The sequence below is a fragment of the Dermacentor variabilis genome, chromosome 3 (assembly GCF_050947875.1).
Source record: "Dermacentor variabilis isolate Ectoservices chromosome 3, ASM5094787v1, whole genome shotgun sequence".
Lineage (NCBI taxonomy): Eukaryota > Metazoa > Arthropoda > Arachnida > Ixodida > Ixodidae > Dermacentor > Dermacentor variabilis.
The window spans coordinates 17,172,501-17,187,146 of NC_134570.1; the positions used below are offsets into that span (position 1 = coordinate 17,172,501).

Here is a 14,646-nt window from a genome sequence, read left to right on the forward strand (position 1 = left end):
GCACTATACGGATGAGGCGTGTTCCGCGCCCCGTGCCATTTTTAGAGACATGCGCTATCCAATAAATAGTTATACCTAAATTATTGAATTGATTGAATGGGTTTGACGTCCCAAAGCATGAACAGTGAGTCTATTATATACGCTATAGAGGGGGCTCCTGAGTAATCTTGACCGCCTGTGGTTCTTCAGTGGGCACCTAAACATAAATGCACGAACGTTTCTGCATTTTGCTTGCGTCGAAATATCTGCGCCGTCGCGGCGGGTGTTTAAACGTAAAAATTACACGCCTCATCGATATCCTCTGTAGCTGCTCATTGGCACCGATCCACGCCTCAGATCCACGATAATCCCAAAGTGCCCATGCAGTTCAGCTTTTTCTTTCGCCAAGTATATCGCACAGTGCTGGTTTATCATTTTCTCTGGTCGCACATAATTTTTTCCGCTCTTATCTGACGTTACGCACTTGAGTAAGCACTTTGTTCCCATAGATAAAGGATACAAACGGCCCAATTATAGAGCCAAACTGAAGAGCGGAGAAACGAACAGGAACGGACGCCCATAGCTGATAAAGCACTGTGAAAATCGAAGGTCTTCATGGTGACTCGCGATGCGAAGAGGAGCTTGAATGCTCCGGCAAAGCTCTTATGCTTGGAATAAGGCTAGCGTGATTACTGTGTCAGTTGGACACCGTGGTCGGCTGCTGCCTGACATAGCGCATCGCTTACCGATGCGGAAGTGTGAGGAACCGCGACGCACAGTCTACGTGCTTAATGTTTACTTACGTGCGTGCGATGTATTCCTTAGGCATGCCCAGTGTTAAACAGCAGCTCTTTCACTGCTCCATTCGCCCACGGCGTTCTACGTAAACTTTACCTACTTCGCTGCGACCCAAGGTGGTCGCCGTGTCAGCGGAATTTCGCTCCACACAGCGATGCTGATATATTTGTAGCACCCGCATCTGCTGCCCACATCCCCCCGGCTACACAGCAAGCGTGAAATGGGCGCGATGCGGGCGTTGTGCAGGTTTTCAGGGAAGGTAATTCTCTGGGGAACCCGTGCTCTGGAGATGCAGGTGAGTCACTGGTGTCTCCGCGTAGGCCGGCTTGAGGCGGTCTATACAGACTCTCCTCACGTCCGGGTCACAACTGGGGAGCGCGCAAGAAAGAACGACCGACACGTAAGCTGAAGAACTGATGAATGCGGCCACACTACCATCTTTATTTCCTTCGTTCTTCTGGCTGTGGGCGCCACCTGGCATCGTAGCAGATTCGGGCGCTGCAGACTTATTGGTCTCATGTGGTAAAACACACCAATTCTCCGCAAGGCGACATGTGCCGGAAACGTTTCCTAAACAAGTGTTTAATATGATCCTACACTAAAGTTTGTCTTCAACGCGTAATATGACCTCTGAGAAATTTAATTAGGAGTGCTTTGCGCCACAATGCTTCTAGAAGTACGCCATGGTTGTTGGCTATATTTTAGTCTAACACGGTGCTCGCACCCCAAATGCAATGTGCTTACCGGACCTGGAAATCGTGCTGATGCAGCGCGGAACACCGTAACGATTGAGCCACGTGGCGACTTGGACTTTCGCTTAGGCCGTGTTTGACTTTACATGTAGTACGAGGAAATAATCTGTGTGAAAATTGACGCAGACGTGCGTGCCACGGGGTCTTGGCTCGCGCTCAGACGCAACCCTTGTTCGCAGGGATCAGAAGGTTCTCGGAGGACATTAAGGAGATGCTGGGCTTCCCCGTCGGCTTGTGGTGGAAGTTCTGCTGGGCCTTTGTGGCACCTTTCTTCATACTGGTGAGTCTTCTTGCGCTGCGCCTAAAGTTTTCATCTCGCCGTTCTACGCGTTCCAGTATATGATACATTATTTGATGACGACCAACGTACTAACGGTTTCCCATCGATAATTCACATTCACTTACTGCTGGGTTCTATTGTGACCAGGCGCACAAGGATAAGGCGGGGCATGGTCTAAAAAAAAAAAACAAAAACGTGTCGCCCTATTGGTATGCTGCACATTGCGTCTAGCGTTGTATATCACCTTTCCCTGCTTGCAATGTAAACCTAACGAGAGAACAGCGTCAGGGCTTGTGACAAAACAAGTACATTACGCAGCGGCGATGTTGTTCGAAATCGTCGCACGCTTAACGGTATTAAAGGGCCCCTCACCAGGCCTTATACCAAATTTTGGTTACACGCTGGAAGTTGTTACGTGCCCTCTAGGGAGCGTTCTGCCGCAAAAAATGTTTCATATCGGCTCATTAATAGCCGAGATAGAAATATTTCAGTGCCGCGAACCCACGAATTCAAGAGGCGAGCTCTACTGCAAAGCGAGAAAGCATGGCGGCGCGCGCGAGCTGTTGCGATTGTCGCGTTCCGCGCAGCGCACGATTTTGCGCGCTGTGCACGAGGACGCTTGACTAGCGGTATAAGTCCGTGCGGCCCGAATACTGAGGCAGACACAAGCGGATCACAGAGCATGATCCCGCGCTGGTGCACGGTAGAAAATGACATAGTTTCGGTGTTTGCGCGCGACGGCACGAAATGGGAACAAGCAGACGAAACGAAAGTAAGTACATCTCTCTCGCTGCGGTGCGAAGTGAAACAAATACATGCAGACATTCGATTTGTGTGTTTTATTATTTCTTTAAGCTTTAGTTCGTCTATTCAAGCAACATATTACACAATTAACAGATGTTGCCTTGAGTAATTCTCGAAGTCACGTGTCACCACGAGCGATGTCGCAGCACAAACACGTGTACGTAGGCGCACCAGCACGTGTACATCATCCTCCGGCTTGGAGCGCGGCGGCCGCGAGGAGAAGGGAAAACGGCGTTCGACGTGAAATTTCAGACCTTTCCACGGCGCGTAGCGGTGTAATACTTTGCAGACAGAATCGTTATCGCGCATTGCATGCTCAGCACTGTTTTGGCCAGACCTGGTGAGAGGCCTTTTAAGGACGACAGTTTGTTACAAGGAAAGACTGCCGCGCCCCTCTGGATAAAGTCAAGTCAGTACGAATCACGTTCCTGTTCTTTCACAACTCTGTGCTTCGGGTTATTGCACATAGGCGCGGAGGAGGGCTCGTGAGTTGCCGTGTGGGCAAGCCCTGCGACAGCCGGTGTAGGCGAGCTGCCGCAGACCGGCCGGCAGCGGCGGCCCTCTTCTGCCACCAACTTGCAATGACACAGCGAGGAAAGCTTTGCGTTCTTGCGGTTCTGCCCTACAAAGTTCATGCCAGCGCTTCACGCTGCATGCACATGGCTGTTGTGCGGTCGTTTTGGGCTCGTGAAGCGCGATGGCCGCTGGCTGGCCACGCAGGTATACCATGTGACGGAACGCGTGCTCGACAGACCTCAAAATTAGAGTTCATTCACACCGGCGATTGAAAAACCGAGGAGCGCGCGACTGACCCAGTACAGTCGCTTTTTGACAGAAGCGACCATTTGTGACCGGTCGCGAGCGTTCGCTTTGCGACCAACCGGGTCGCTTGACCTCTGCGAGTTGTCGGTGCGAATGAGCCCTTAGTCATGCCAATAGCGAAAAATTAAGGTCGTCGAAGATGACTGCATCCAATCGCTATGCACATTCGTCAAGTGTGATTTGCGGGGCAACAAAGAAGAATGATTCTTTAACTCATTGAGTTGTGTTTAACGTTTCGAAGCAACGCACTGGCTATGGGAAATGCCGCTGCGAAAGGACTGCGCACTGACTTTTAATACGTGAGGTTCTTCGGTATGCAACAAAATCGCGGCGCGTCAATGCTTTTGCATTTCGGCCTCATCGGAATGTGGCTGCCGGGAATCGAACCTTCGGCTCAGCAGCATGACGCCACAGTCACTCGGCCATGGCAGCGGGCAATCCGTTGGACTAACCTGTGCCTAACTGAAGCCATTGTAGCGCAAATAGAGCTGACTGAGAGAACACGAGACCGGACACCACGGTCTTCCGCTTTTATTTGCGCTACAATGGCGTCACCGAGTATCGACCAGTTGCCGAATAAAAAGTTACGTTAACCTAGCTAGGTTGCTGTGAGCTGCATTCTGAAATTTGTAGCGCTTTATATTCTAGAAAGGGACGTTAAAGAAAAGCGTATAAAATAATCGGCAGCTCGAGCGCGTATGAAAGCAGCTGAAGCGGTGGCTAGCCGCTACTCTTCAAAAGCGTGTACTTGTTTCTCTAAAGGAGTTTGTGGAGGCAGGTCGTAGTGTCGACGAATACTCTGCTAAGAAGTAAATGTAAAGTTTTTGTACGATGTAAACGACAGCATATGTTGTACTTGATCTGTAATTTGAAGAAGTCGTGTCAGTATTTTTTTTCTTGTGACATTTTGTTGATACTGTAACGCGACTCGAAAAAGATGTTGCAAGCTTATGCCGTTACGCTGTTCCAGCTGGAAAGATCTAACAACGGGAAATTCAGGAGCAATCATATCGAAGCTGCTATTGCTCTTATAGTGTTCGTGATATTTAAAGCTATGTTTCTTGCTCTATCGTGCCATGTGTGTCTTAAGTATTCGTTGTACTGATGTCAATTTATGATGTGTTTCTTTTGCCTTTGGAATGTTCCGTTGCCTGCCATAAGTTTTTCATGTGAAAGATAAGTTTTTCATGTGAAAAAGGAGTAGTCGGATATTCCTGTTAGTGCTAACCTTATATAGCCTTGTAAAAAAGAAATAAAGACCAGTGGTTACACCACTTTATCTTCTTGCACAGCGCGTCATAAACTGCGACAGTCTCTTGCCAAGTCCAATTAGTTGTTCATTAATAAACATAAACTTACATTTCGCCTGTGTTTATTATCGACCCGCCCAAGTACGTATTTTGTATTAATGCATATTAAGACCTGAAAGTGTTTTATGTCGCCCATACGTTACGATCTTTTCATTCTTTGTGTATGCCAAGAAAGCTGCTGCGGTATATTTCTACAGGTATGTATGAACACTGTGCTGTTTAAGCTCCTCCGACTTCATGTTTCAATGTACTTTTCTCTACCAATTATCAACGCTTTTAGCTAGTGGTTAGGTTCTTGGTTCTGTTTTTCCACTCTTAAACAATGTTTTTCCTAAACAAATACCTCCACACCTTAACCGCCCATAATTTTTTTTTCAGGAACAGGCTGCAGAAAACCACGTCTTCTTCTGACCTTACGAATGACGACAAGAGAGTCACAATCGAACTTATTCAGCTGGCGTCGTGTCCACCCTCCTTATTGAATTCGTATTTTCCGTTTGATAAAACTTGCCGCAGGGATCGCTCATCTGCACGAGGTGGATCTCCTGTGCACATTGTTCGTTGCAAAGAAACGACCAAGTGAGCCAAGTTGCAACAGATTCAGTCGTCGTCCCATCGTGTAAATTGGTGCCGAGTTGTGTAACTACTACTCTGCACGAATATTCCATGGTTCATTGGCACTTCCCTAGTAGCTGCTTGATTCGTGTTCTTGAATAATATAGGTATAAGCGATCCGAGCATGTATTCATAAAAAACTTCCCAAGCTAGAATGGTTCGGCAGCAGATTCCAGCAAACCGAGGGGTCGGACATATCATTAGCGAACACCGCGGCCCGTCAATAGCAAACAGCACTTACGAACGGAAACGTTTACGTGTCTGACCCGTGGTGCATATGTACGCGAGATAGAATCCAGACGCCCTGTTACTTGAGCTGCCGACCGTGCATGACACAAGTGAGGCCGCCCGTACGCTGAAGAGCATTTTTTGTGTGTTTAACGTGTGCGCTGAACTCCCTCGGCGCTGCACAATTAAGCGCCTGGCAGCTTTATACGCAGGCATACACGCCCTGTTTCTATAGTCACTGGAAAGCAGGCTCCCTACCTCAAAACAGTTTGGAGGACGCCATGAATTTGCGAAGACAGACACAATGTTCGCTGGCTATCCCCGTTTATCGTCTACTGACAGAACCAGTGCAACGATGCTAAACATCTGCAGGCCCCCGCTCTATCCTTCTCGCCCAAAAATTCATGTCTCCTTCGGGACACACGCGCCTTAACCTCTCCGAGTGTCTGCTCCATTTCCCGTAATCTTTCTCGGGTGGAGGAAGTCTCTGTTCTGAGAATCCGGGCTGGGCCGGCCTTACACACTCCGTCACACCTGGGCCTTGAGCTCAAAACCCAGTGAACCGCCCAAGGTGTTGTGCACCAGCTTCTACAGCGTACCTGAAAGGAAAGTTGAGTTGATATGGAGACCGGCTCACTCTGGGCTGGAGGGCAACGAACTTGCCAACCAGTTCGCCCGAGAGATGTAACATCGGCTAGAGGAAGGTGAGCCACAGTCGATTATTAGTTATAGGGACATTATGAACCATTACAAGACGGAGAGGCGCCGTTACCCCGATCCTCACCAATCGCTTAGCAGAGAACAGCAAGCGATCTACAGGCAGATACAGGCAGGATCCTTCCTGCACCCTTACCTTCAAAAGAAGATGTACCCGGAAAGGTACGAGAAGAAATGTAATTTCTGCAAGACTCAGTTAGGCACGCTCCAACACGTCATTGGAATATGCGATTTCGCCAAGGCGATCCCCCACCTCTTACCTGCCCCACTACCCTACCCCATCCCTCATCCACCCTTATCGAGCGATGGGACACCTTGCTAACCAGCTCCGCCCTGGGAGACCAGCTCGTCCGGATCTCCAGGGGCCACGCGGCTAGGGAAGCATATGAGTCTCGTGAAGAGGGAACCACTTCCATCGACGGCGTCTAAGAAGATGTCGAGCTCGGCTCAATAAGGTTGTTTCTCTCTCTCTCTCTACAACGGACATTCACACAACCTGTTGTGACTCTGCCCAGGGACGAGGGCGGCTCGAGAAAGGATACTGAGCTGGCTAGCTACGAACGGAGTTACAGGCTCATCGACGACAAGTTCGCTAAGCCACTATGCTGCACTCATTTATAGGGGGAGGGCCTCCACGCTTTTCTTTAAACAAACAACTGCGCCACGGGGCAAGCTTTTCGTAAAAAGAATGTACACAACGTGCGGACAGGTCTCCTCGGGATAGAGGGCGAATGGTCATCCTGATAATACGCTTCCGGGGCGTCTGCGTGGTACTGCAGGCCGACGCGACAACTTGCGCAGCCGTGATCTTCGATAAGAGCTACCTTAGCCTCGTTATCTATGATGTTGGATCTTACACACACAGAAAAAAGTGAGCTCTTTTTGTGGGCTGCAGACAAAAGTGCACGTTTTTGTGTTTTTCTTTGTCGTCTTTCCGGGTGAGTAAGCATTGTCTCACTATCTCTCCTGTATCCAGATGTTCAGAATGGAGCACCTGACTGCACGGTGTGTCGACGGATGTCTGTATAACAGTTCAGCACAGGAAAGAAATTCGTGCTGTTTTCTTACTGCACGGCCGCGGCGTGCTTAAACGCGTTGTCCTTTGTCGTTTCCGAACGCGTATAACAGAGCTCGTAATAAACCCCATTCATAATTGCTCAGTGTCACTACGGCGTGTGGCATTATTATGCAGCCTGCATGATCGATGATGCGGACTGCTCAGTGGTGCGCTACTGGACCTTTCCGTGACTTCCTAGAACAGTTGGGTCTCGTACTCGATGAAACAGTATATAGGACCGACATACTTTCACCTTTGCCAGTGCTCGCGCACGTTTTTCGCGCTTTATTCGAGTGAAAGTGAAGGTGTGTCTTCAACACCCAGGTGATCATCGCCAGCGGTCTGGTGAACTACGAACGGCTGTCGTACAACGAGTACCAGTACCCGTGGAGCGCCGACGCTGTGGGAATCTGCGTGGCAGCCTCGTCGGTGCTCTGCATACCTGCGTTCGCCCTGTGGAACCTCATCCGGACACCTGGAACGCTGGCACAGGTACGTCACCCTCTGGGCAGCCATCCAGGGGAATGTTCAGAAACTCGCATCGCTGCATTCCTCAGCACGTCGCGAACAAAAGAAAAGTTGACCAGGATGATTATAGCTAACGACAGGTGTTGCGTTACGTTTTCGTAGAGCTGCTTCAGTCTCTAAATTGTGTTTGCGATTACTTCTTGAGGTCTTGCCGGCGCAGAGACCTCAAGCCACATTTTACAAACTTGTTTCCACACATTAAGGTTGCCTCCCTTCGGGCTTCACACCAGCAGCAAGACCACTGTTACCCCTGTGGTGCCTACAACAGCCACAAGTACACCTCACAATCCCAGGAATTACGGAGAAGAAATGTCATTCCAGAGTGGCTCTGTATACGACAGTTGGCACTGTCATTACTGAACGAGGCACATGAACAAAGAACGCACATTTACACCGATGGATCTGTCTCAGCCACCAGTTTCACTGGCGCTGTTACCATCCCGGCCTTATAAGTCCCAATGAAGTTCAAATTGTCCCACATAACCGCCTCTACAGCAACAGAACTTACTCCCCTACATACCACTCTTAATTACATCGCAGAAGCGAAACCTCGAAAGTGGGTCTTTTTTTGTGATTCCAAGGCAGCTTCAGAGTCTACAGTCAGAGTTACGACGCAAGACGCATGAACAACTGGTGATTGAGACTAGAGGTTCTCCATCAAGCCCTCATAAACGGACATGACATCATCTTCCAATGGCTTCCAGGGCACTGTGGCATCGTCGGTAATGACCTCGCTGATGATGCCGCCCGGTCAGCCTATAAAGAAACCCTGACACTACCTATACCCTTCTCAAGGACAGGCGCTGCGAGGGCTCTTCTTTTACTCGCTCAAACCAAGACTGAAACTTTGGGGAACAGCCCGATTTTCTCATACTGTCGTCTGCACTGGCTGGATTCTACATTGAAGTTGCAGATTCCATCGCACTCTTGCGCCGTGATGCAACTTTACTGTACTGCCTCTGGTTAGGCGTGGCTTTTAGAAAAGCCTACTCATTCCTTATCGGAATGTCCGACAAACCTATCTGTGACTCATGCAACTGTGAAGAGACGATCGAGCACGTTATTTGGATCGGACTGCTGGTACGATCTGTTGGGAACTCGGCGCTGACGCCCGTGGTTGTACCTGGGTCGCAAGCCCCAAGGGTAGCGTTGGCCTGGCGGCCTGGGGTACAACTGCAAGCATCCGAAGGTCCCGGCAAAGCATGAGTCGACAGGTAACAACGAAACAACTTGTTTATTTTAACATCGCAAAGAGTTGGCGGTCAGGTTTGACCGAAGTAGAGAGACGGGAGAGCACTTCACTCAACGGAAGAAATCGGAGCCCTCCCTGGCGTCCGGGGGCAGCTGTTTTTATACTCTCGCAGTTGAGGGCAAGAAGGAACCCCTCAAAAGACGAGCACGTGAATGTACAATGGGCTAATGGTGACGCACACTGTCGTAGCGATGCCGTAGCACCATGTCGTGGCGCTGCGCAAGATCTCGTAGCAACTGGTCGTGGCGCTGCGCAGCACACTGTCGTGGCGCTGCGCAAGATCTCGTAGCAACTGGTCGTGGCGCTGCGCAGCACACTGTCGTGGCGCTGCCGGTCGGACACAATGACTGTAACGAGAAGATGGTCCCTGCTTTGGCTTCGCCTGTTTCGGGCACAATGACTGGAACGAGATCCCTGCTTTGGCATCGCCTGTTTCGGGCCCAATAACTGGAATGAGATCCCTGCTTTGGCATCGCCTGTTTCGGGCACAATGACTGGAACGAAATCCCTAGGCGGTCGCATCGCCGCAGACGCGCCTGGAAACACCTGGCGATGAGTGTTGCGGTGACGACGATCGGGCCAACATGTCCGCCGCCCCGCCGCCGTCGCGCCGGCAAAACCACGTGTCGCAGGCGAAACGCAACAGACCGCCCCGCCGGGGAAAGGAGATCCCGATGGACAGGGGACTGCATCCGCTGTCCGGAGGGATGTCGCTCGATGATGCTCATAACCGAAGTCGGGCGTCCCTTGACGTTTCTTGAGCGCAGCGCACAGAGAAGGCCTCGTTCTCTCGTTCAGGTTCGCACGGGACACTGCAAAGTGACTTCGGGAGAGTTCACATTTTTGTTCTCGTTCCCGGCAAGCGTTAGAACTACGCTGAAAACTCAACCGCTCAGTCAGCAAGCACGGCACAACCCTCACTAAGCCCTGCCAGGCTCTTTCCCCTTGTTATACCACTGCCTAGTTCCTTACAGTAGTCTAGCATCACTCAGAACGCGTCCACAAATTGAAAAATTGCACTAGAAAGCATATCATCACTTTGAAACACTAAACAAAAGCAATATGTTAAAAAAAATCCTGCCTCAGGAAGAAAAACATCAGTAACAAACAATTTTGAGGCTGATTCCTACGTTAGGGGCTTCGACTTAAGCCATCGGCGTTACCGTTGAGACTCCCCTTTTTGTAACGCACCTCAAAGGAATATTGTTGTAAAGCGAGGCTCCAGCGCAGGAGGCGGCCATTTTTGGGAGAGATGGTCTGCAGCCATTGGAGAGGGCAGTGATCCGTCTCAATGATAAACCTCGAGCCGGCTAGATAGCATGACAATTTCTGAACGGCCCATACGAGACACGCACACTCTTTCTCGGTGGCGCTATACGCCTGCTCACGACTGGTCAGCTTACGACTAGCATACAGGACGGGGTGTTCTACTTCTCCATTTTCCCGTTGGCACAGTACAACGCCCATGCCTCGCTCACTAGCATCGCACTGAACAATGAACCCTTTTGTATAGTCTGGCGATCGTAGCACAGGCTGGCTTGTTAGGGCACTCTTTAGGGCGCTAAAAGCTCTTTCCTTGGTCTCGTCCCAGACGACTGTTTGAGGCTCTGTTTTTCTTAGAGCATCCGTCAGGGGAGCCGCGATATCAGAGTACCTAGGGATGTACCTCTGATAGTAGCCGGCGACACCTAAGAACGACCGAATATCGGTCTTTGTGCGCGGTTGCGGAAAGTCTCGCACAGCGGCCACTTTTATTTCAGAGGGGCGGCGACGACCCTGACCAATCACGTGACCGAGGTAGACAACCTCGGCCTGTGCTAACTGGCACTTAGGAGCCTTTACTGTCAAGCCTGCTTCGCGCAGGCGGGTTAGCACTGCCCGCAAGTGTGTCATATGCTCAGACCAGGATGCGGAGAATATCGCTACGTCGTCTAGATACGGTAAAGCGAATTCTTGCTGTCCCCGCAACACTTTATCCATGAGACTTGAAAAACAGTATGGCGCGTTCTTCAAACCAAAACTCAACACTTTAGGACGGAATGTTCCCATTGGTGAAATGAACGCCGCATACCTACTAGCCTCTTCTGTAAGTGGAACCTGCCAATAACCCCTGACAAGATCTAGGGTGGAAATAAACTGAGCGCTACTAACTTTCTCAAGGCGCTCCTCGATGTTAGGGATCGGATAAATTTGATCCTTAGTGATGGAATTAAGCCTGCGGTAGTCGACGCAAGGACGAGGTTCCTTGCCCGGTACCTCAACTAAAATCAAAGGGGAGGTATAATCACTCTCACCTGCCTCAATAACACCGAGCTGTAGCATTTTCTTTACCTCAGCCTCCATAATATCGCTCTGGCGGGGTGACACCCGATACGCCTTGGATCGTACTGGCTCTGGGGAGGTAAGTTCTATATCATGAGTAAGTACCGAAGTCCTACCAGGCCTCTCAGAGAACAGACCTTGAAACTCTTGTAATAGCTGGTGTAGTTCGGTTTTCTGCTCGGGCGACAGCGGTGCTTTACTGATAAGGTCACTAATGACTTGACCGGTGTCTTCCCTGTTCGTCACTGAGCCTAGTCCCGGAAGCTCGACTGGAAGCTCTTCAGGAACGTTTACCATCATGCACACCACTGCTTCCCTTTGTCTATAAGGTTTGAGCAGATTACAGTGGTAAACTTGCTGTGCTTTCCGCTTTCCTGGCAGACTTACCACGTAGTTAACGTCCGACAGTTTCTGAACAATTCGTGCTGGGCCCTCCCACTGCACGTCTAGTTTGTTGTTTAGCGATGTGCGCAATATCATGACCTCATCGCCAACCTCAAAACGACGGGCCCTGGCTGTCCGATCATAATAAACCTTGGCCCTCTGCTGGGCCTTTGTCATTGCTTCACCTGACAACTCCTGTGCCCTTCTTAAGCGTTCGAGGAGCTTAAGCACGTACTCCACCACGACTGGGTCGTCGCCCCTACCTTCCCATGATTCTCGAAGCATGCGAAGCGGAGATCGAAGCGAGCGACCGTACACCAGTTCAGCTGGCGAAAACCCCGTAGCCGCATGCGGCGCGGTCCTTAAAGCAAACATCACCCCAGGCAGACACAGCTCCCAGTCAGTTTGATGTTCAAAACACAAGGCTCTCAACACGCGCTTCATGACGGAGTGGAGCTTCTCAACGGAATTCGACTGTGGGTGGTACACTGAGCTGTGTAGCAGCTTTACCCCACACCTTTCGAGAAAAGTTGTCGTCAAAGCGCTAGTAAACACTGTGCCCTGATCTGATTGAATTTCTGCAGGAAAACCAACTCGCGCAAATATGGACAGTAGTGCATTAACTATCTCAACTGAGCTGAGTTCTTTAAGCGGCACTGCTTCAGGGAACTTTGTCGCTGGGCAGATCACAGTCAAAATGTGTCTGTACCCCGTGGCTGTTACCGGCAGAGGTCCCACTGTATCAATAACGAGCCGTCTAAAAGGCTCCGTAATGATAGGTACCAATTTCAACGGCGCCCTCGATTTGTCCCCTGGTTTGCCCACCCGCTGACAAGTGTCACATGTCCTCACGAAATGGTCTGCGTCCCGAAAACACCCTGGCCAATAGTACTCTTGCAAGAGACGGTCCTTAGTTTTCTTAACTCCTAGGTGTCCGGACCACGAACCCCCATGTGACAAGCGCAACAGATCCTGACGATAGCATTGAGGCACGACCAGCTGATCGAACTCCACTCCTCGGCGGTCTAGATACTTCCGGTACAGGACTCCACCTCTTTCCACAAAACGCGCAGTTTTCCTGGCGATACCTTCTTTGACATTGCAGCGCACGTTTTCCAGGCTGCCATCCTTTTTTTGCTCGGCTATCAAAGCCGTCCGGCTGACTTTTAGCAACCTATCAAGTCCGTCTGACGTAGGCGCGATGAGCAAATCAGTAGATAGCTCTTCTAACTTTCCCGCGTCGGGATTTTCCTCTCCAGTATCTGGCGCCTTCAACGCTACCGACTCAATTTTATTCTGTTCGGGCGTGCTCTGAATATCAGCTTGCTGCGCCTCTGACCCTTTTTCGTTGTTTGATAACGTCGGCCCCGCAACTACCGCCTTTGCAGCGAGCTCCCGAACCTTCGATCTGGTTAAGGCCTGAACACTAGCTTCACCAAACAAAAGCCCCTTCTCGCGCAGGAGGTGATCGGACCTGTTTGAAAATAGGTACGGGTACTGGGGTGGCAGCATAGATGACACTGCCGCCTCTGTCTCAAGCGCTCCGAAAGGTCCTTCAATAAGCACCCTTGCTACTGGCAGACACACGCTATGAGCTTCCACGGCTTGCTTGATCCATGCGCACTCGCCCGTGAACATATGGGGTTCTACGTAAGATGGGTGAACTACATCCATCGTAGCTGCGGAATCGCGAAGCACTCGGCACTCTTTCCCGTTTACGAGGAGGTCTCGCATGTAAGGCTCAAGAAGCTTCATGTTCTCGTCAGTGCTGCCTATTGAAAAAAACACAACTTTTGGTGTTGTTTCCGGACACTGCGCCGAAAAGTGACCCGGCTTCTGGCACGTATAACAAACGCCCGCTCGCCTCATCTCGAACCGCTTTCTGCGTTCGGCTTCGGCTGCCGTCTCTTTACGTTTGGTCGGATTGCTTTCACTCGCATCCTCACTACGCGTGTCCCCCTTAAATCTCATGGGCGTGAACCTTGGCCTCTCAGACTTGGAGCCAAATTCACCCTTTTGACCGTCCTTAGCTCCGCGAGCTCGACGCGTCACAAACTCCTCGGCTAGCTCAGCGGCTCTAGCCACCGTACTCACGTCTGGCCTATCCAAGACCCAGTATCGCACGTTCTCCGGTAACCGACTATAAAACTGTTCTAGCCCGAAACACTGCAGAACTTTATCGTGGTCACCAAACGCTTTCTCTTCTTTGAGCCACTCCTGCATGTTCGACATAAGCCTATACGCAAACTCTGTATATGACTCACTTCTGCCTTTCTCATTTTCCCGAAACTTCCGACGGAACGCCTCCGCAGACAGCCGGTACTTTTTTTAGCAGACTCGATTTTACTTTGTCGAAATCCTCTGCCTCCTCTCTATCCAAGCGAGCGACTACGTCGGCCGCCTCGCCGGGTAACAAAGTGAGCAAGCGCTGTGGCCACGTTTCCCGAGAGAACCCCTGCTTCTCGCACGTTCGCTCAAAGTTAACCAGGAACAAACCAATGTCCTCTCCAAGCTTAAACGGCCGCATTAGGTCAGTCATTTTGAACAATACGCGTTCTCCTGCACCGTGTGCCTGACTTCCATTACGAGCGCGTTCCATCTCTACCTCGAGACGCTTCATTTCCAAAGCGTGTTCGCGCTCTTCTTTTTCTTTCTGCTCTTTAAGTTCGCGCTCATGTTCCTCTTTTTGCTCTTTAAGTTCGCGCTCCTGTCTTTTTGACCTCTCCTCAATAGTCTCAAGGCATTCCGACAGCTCGTCATCCTCAGCCTCTAACTCAAGAATAGCCGTTATCAGTTCC

At 50.5% G+C, this 14,646-nt stretch overlaps 2 protein-coding genes across 4 annotated transcripts in view; one reads left to right on the forward strand and one right to left on the reverse strand.

Moving 5' to 3' along the window:
* DAT (Sodium-dependent dopamine transporter) overlaps positions 1-14,646 on the forward strand; it is a 128,745-nt gene that overhangs the window by 82,178 nt on the left and 31,921 nt on the right. The window contains exons 11-12 of the mRNA XM_075684339.1: positions 1,709-1,809; positions 7,687-7,854. Of these exons, the coding sequence (XP_075540454.1) occupies positions 1,709-1,809; positions 7,687-7,854 (269 nt within the window). The remainder of the gene's footprint in view (positions 1-1,708; positions 1,810-7,686; positions 7,855-14,646) is intronic.
* Positions 1-14,646, reverse strand: part of LOC142575202 (uncharacterized) — a 136,459-nt gene that overhangs the window by 11,598 nt on the left and 110,215 nt on the right. The window lies entirely within an intron of this gene.